General features: G+C 47.5%; 1 protein-coding gene across 1 annotated transcript in view; it reads right to left on the bottom strand.

Annotated features, from left to right (window-relative positions):
- Positions 1-1122, bottom strand: part of LOC119292243 (mitogen-activated protein kinase 7-like) — a 6065-nt gene extending 4943 nt beyond the window's left edge. Inside the window, exon 1 of the mRNA XM_037571088.1 lies at positions 971-1122. Coding sequence (XP_037426985.1) covers positions 971-1021 — 51 coding nt within the window. The 5' untranslated portion in view covers positions 1022-1122. The remainder of the gene's footprint in view (positions 1-970) is intronic.
- Positions 1123-4545: the final 3423 nt, after the last annotated feature.

The raw sequence follows: 4545 nt of genomic DNA, 5'->3' as shown, positions 1-4545 counted from the left end.
CGGCGACGTCACCCGGAGGAGGGAGGAGGGGGCGGTGGTGGGTGTTAAACAAGTCCAAGCAGGCAGGCGCGGGGAGGTGAGCTGAGCAGCACAAGGGCGACGCGAGGTGCTATTAATAAAAATATTTGGGCTGGGGTGGACAGTCTTGTCCCTCCAGTGGAAGGGGGAAGTGAGGTCTGGTTCTGCTGTAGTTCACGGGCAACAGCGAGGGTGTTTTCGGTATTTCCTTATCGGGTGCGGGTTGGTGGGCTTGGGCTACCGTCCCTTTGCGTGTGAGTGAGGACAGCACGGGTGCTCTTCGGTGTGACCCGTTAACCCGCTTATATATGCGTCGTGCAAAAAAAAACATTGGTGGTTGTAATTCACGCGGATGCCGCACACCCGCCGAGGAGTAGAGGCGAATCTACTGTACAGGCTTTAACAGGCTTGAGCCTGCCCTTCAACCAGATGGGTTTTGTTTTTACTACTAGTGATGATAACGGCCCAGCCCAGCAAATCGGCTACTTCTAGGCCCATCCAAGCACCTCCTCACTTGTTCAAGCGTGTCCTCCGTTTACATTCTAGAGTCGCCACCGATACCACCTACACGCCGCTCTTGATCGCATCTAGTGAGGACTAGAGTCTGTGAGCTAGAACTGTTTTTGGAAAGAAGCGATGCGTCGTGACGAGATACCACGTGCCGCCCACAGATGCTTCCTAGGGGCGTGCGTACACGATATGCATGAACTCCAATCTCGACAATGTATGAGCTAGAGGTGTATCTACAACATAAATTGGTATTGGTAATGAACTTTCTATACCAAGTTTCAGAGAGAAAATCGACCATTTCTTGTCACCGGCGAGGATGGGGAGAAGAAAAGTATAACTGAAACTATAAAAAGGAAGTGAAAAGATTTGAATGGGACTGCCCCTTGCGTGGTAGGTGTGTGCAGACCGTAAATAGCGCACACTACAACAAAATGACTCGAACCTTGTCACGCTGCTCGCCGCCGATGTGGGCACCCGCATTTTCCTCGAGCATCCTGAGGAGCACGGAAGGCCGCGCTTTGCCGCCGGTCCGGTCTGCGGCGATGTCACCCGGAGAAGGGAGGAGGAAGCGGTGGTGCGGAACTGGGTGTTAAACAAGTCTAAGCAGGCAGGTGCGGGGCAGGTGACCTGAGCGGCAGAGAGGTGAGGCGAGGGGGTATTAGTATAAACATTTGGGTAAGGGCGGACGGTCCTGCCCCTCGAGCGGTCTGGGGAGTGAGGTCTGGTATTGTTGTAGTTCTCGGGCAGTAGCGAGGGTGTTTATGGTATTTTCTTATCGGTGCAGGTTGATGGGGCTTGGGCTAGTGTCCCTTTGCGTGTGAGTGAGGACAATATGTGTGTGTTTCTCTTTCGCAAAAAACATCGGCGGTTGTAATTCACGCGGATGCCGCACGCCCATAGAGGAGTACACGATACCGCCTACATGCCACTCTCGACATCGGCTACCGAGGAGCGGAATCCGTGAGCTAGAACTGAATTTGGAAAGGAGTGCTGCGTCGCGACGAGCTAGCGCGCCGCCCGCGGATGCTTCCTAGACGTGTCCATACACTGTACACATGAACTTCAATCTCGACAATGTGTGAGTTGGCGGTGTGTCGAGAACATAAAGCGGTATTGGAAATGAGCGTTCTATATCAAGTGTTCGGGTGAAAAGCGATCATTTATTGTTGTCGGCGGGGATAGAGAGAATAAAAGGAAATAAAAAGGAAGTGAAAAGGTCCAAATATGCCTGCCCATTACACGGTAGGGGTGCGCTGACCATCAATAGCGCACGCTACAACAAAATGACTTGGACCCTAAATATACTAGATGATAACCCGCACGTTGTTGCGGGATTATTTGCAATACATTTCAATGATACGTGATTTCTATAGAACGTGAATAGTGATACTACAAAAACTAAAATTGCAAATCCATATGCTTTATTGTGTTTGATTAATGTATTGTAAAATATCTAATATATGTTTGCATGTTGAGATGGACATTTTCATGTGCATGAATGCATGTTGTGGTGGGCCTTTTGCCATGCATGTTGCTTAATGATGTGGCATGCTTGCATGTTGAGAGAAATATGTTAGTGGGGCTAGCTATTTAAATATAGAAGATGCGTGTGTGTTTCTCTTTAGCACAAAAAACATCAATGTAATTCATGCGGATGTCACACGCCCGTAGAAGAATACACGATACCACCTACAAGGCACTCTGGATAGCGTCTACTGAGGATCGGAGTCCATGAGCTAGAACTGTATTTGAAAAGGAGCGGTGTGCCGCGACGAGCTAGCGCGCACCGCCCCGGAGATGCTCCCTAGAAGTGTGCGTACAGGATATGCATGAACTCCAGTCTCAACAATGTATTAGCTGGAGGTGTATTGAAAACGTAGAGCGGTGTTGGTAATGAACGTTGCATGTCGAGTCTTGGGGGGGAAAGCTATCATTTCTTGTTGTCAAGGGCGGTGGAGTGAAGAAAAGGAAATAAAAGTATAAATCAAAAAGTTCTGAATGGACATGCCCATTACACGGTAGGGGTGCACGGAACGTCAGTAGTGCACACTGCAACAAAATGACCCGAACCGTCAATATATATGTGGGTGTTTCTCTTTAGCACAAAAAACATTGGTGTAATTCACGCAAATGTCACACGCCCGCAGAGGAATACACGATACCGCATACACACCACTCTCGATGGTGTCTACCGAGGACCATAGCCCGTTAGGGAGAACAGTATCTGGAAAGGAGTGATGCGTCGCCATGAGCTAGCACACACCGCCCACAGATGCTTCCTAGATGTCTGCGTACACGGTACGCATAAACTCCAATCTCAACAATAAGGTTGGTAATGAACACTCCATATTTAGTCTTAGGAAGAAAAGCGATAATTTATCGTCGATGGCAATGATAGAGAGAAGAAAAGGAAATTAATGTATAACTAAAACTACCAAAAGGAAGTGAAAAGGTCGGAATGGGCCTGCCCATTACATGATACAGATGCGCACACTACGACAAAGCGACTGAAGGTGTCCGCGAATGTCGAAAGTGTGTAGAGGAAGAGTACACGATACCACTTATATACCACTCTCAGCAAAGTATAAGAGCATCCAGTAGGGACTGGAGTTTGGGAGATGGAATTGTATCTAGAAAGGATGAATTGTATTTGGAAAGAAGTGCAATGCACCGCGATGAGCTAGAGCGCACGGCCTGCAGATAGTACCTAGATGATTGTGTGGACGATACTAAATTGTATCGAACACGTAAAATAGTATTGGGAACGAACGTTCTCACATCGAGTCTTCTGTGGCGAAGCTATGCCGGGCCAGGCCAGGCCATGGCCCACCACCATTTGAGAATTTATACACTATACATTTACTCATGGACCCTGGAACACCGCCCAACGGGCTATTTCCTCCTCTTTTACCCGATAAGCCCGCCCAACAATGGGCTTCAAGCTCCCCCACTGTGAGTGTTAGGGAGAAACTCGATCCTTTTATTGTCGCCGACAGTGTCAGAGAAAATAAAAGGGAAAAGGATAAAAGAAATTTTTAAAAGAGAAAAAAAACTATTGTCCATTACACGTGGGTGCACAGACCGCCAATAGCACACACTACGGCAAAATGACTTAGAACGTCAGTAGCACAAACTACACAAAGATAAACGAAGCAATTAAGCTACAGAACACAAAGTCAAAGCGTATCCTCACCAAAAGTGTATCACCCTCCCCACCCCCTCGAAACAAGCAGGGATGAAATCCTGTTTTGAGGGGGTGGGAAGGGGTGGGCAGTGGCTCAGGGAAGAGCGGGAAGTGGACTGTCGCCGTGTGAAGGAGGAGGGGTCAAATATATCAAGGATGCATGTTAAGAAAGAGATGAGGTAGAAGGAGGGGGGTACGCAGGAGGAAGAACGCTATGTTGACACAGTAAGCCCATTGGCGATCACCATGATGTGGTTATTAGGGATGCAAAAGGGGCACCCGATCCGCCCCGCTCCCTACTCAATGATATAATTGTATCATATATAATCCATATTTAGTGGGTCTAACTTTTGCCACATCTAAGGTTAGGTAAGTTTGAGCAACTTAAGTGTGTGTCTGTTCAAGCCACATCTTAGGCAAGCCAAACTAGAGTCCCACATCACATACAGTCAAAAAGTGTGACAAGATTCTTTTAGACTTGCCAATTTGTGGCTCTCAATTTGAAGAACTAATCTTAGACAAATTTAATAATATTTTATGGTAAAATGTAGCACTTCTAGGCCTAAAACCAAACAGCCTAAAAAACTCGGAAACCAATGTTTGATCCAACATCGTCTACTTTTGTTTTTTGATCCAACACCCGCGGCCAGGTGTGAACCAAGAAAACTTATGAGCAATGATGGCAGTGGTACATTATTTTATGCATGCATCCCTCTGATTTTGTCACGACTGAGGCCCCTGCCCCGGCTAACATGGCCACGGAATATGCCGTAGATCGACAAGCAAGCAGGCACTACATCTCCATCAGAAAATGCGGTGCCGTTTCCCAATTT

This window comes from Triticum dicoccoides, chromosome 1A (genome assembly GCF_002162155.2).
Source record: "Triticum dicoccoides isolate Atlit2015 ecotype Zavitan chromosome 1A, WEW_v2.0, whole genome shotgun sequence".
NCBI classification, from domain to species: domain Eukaryota; kingdom Viridiplantae; phylum Streptophyta; class Magnoliopsida; order Poales; family Poaceae; genus Triticum; species Triticum dicoccoides.
Note: the sequence above shows the minus strand (reverse complement) of the source record. Positions and strands in the feature narration are given on the sequence as shown.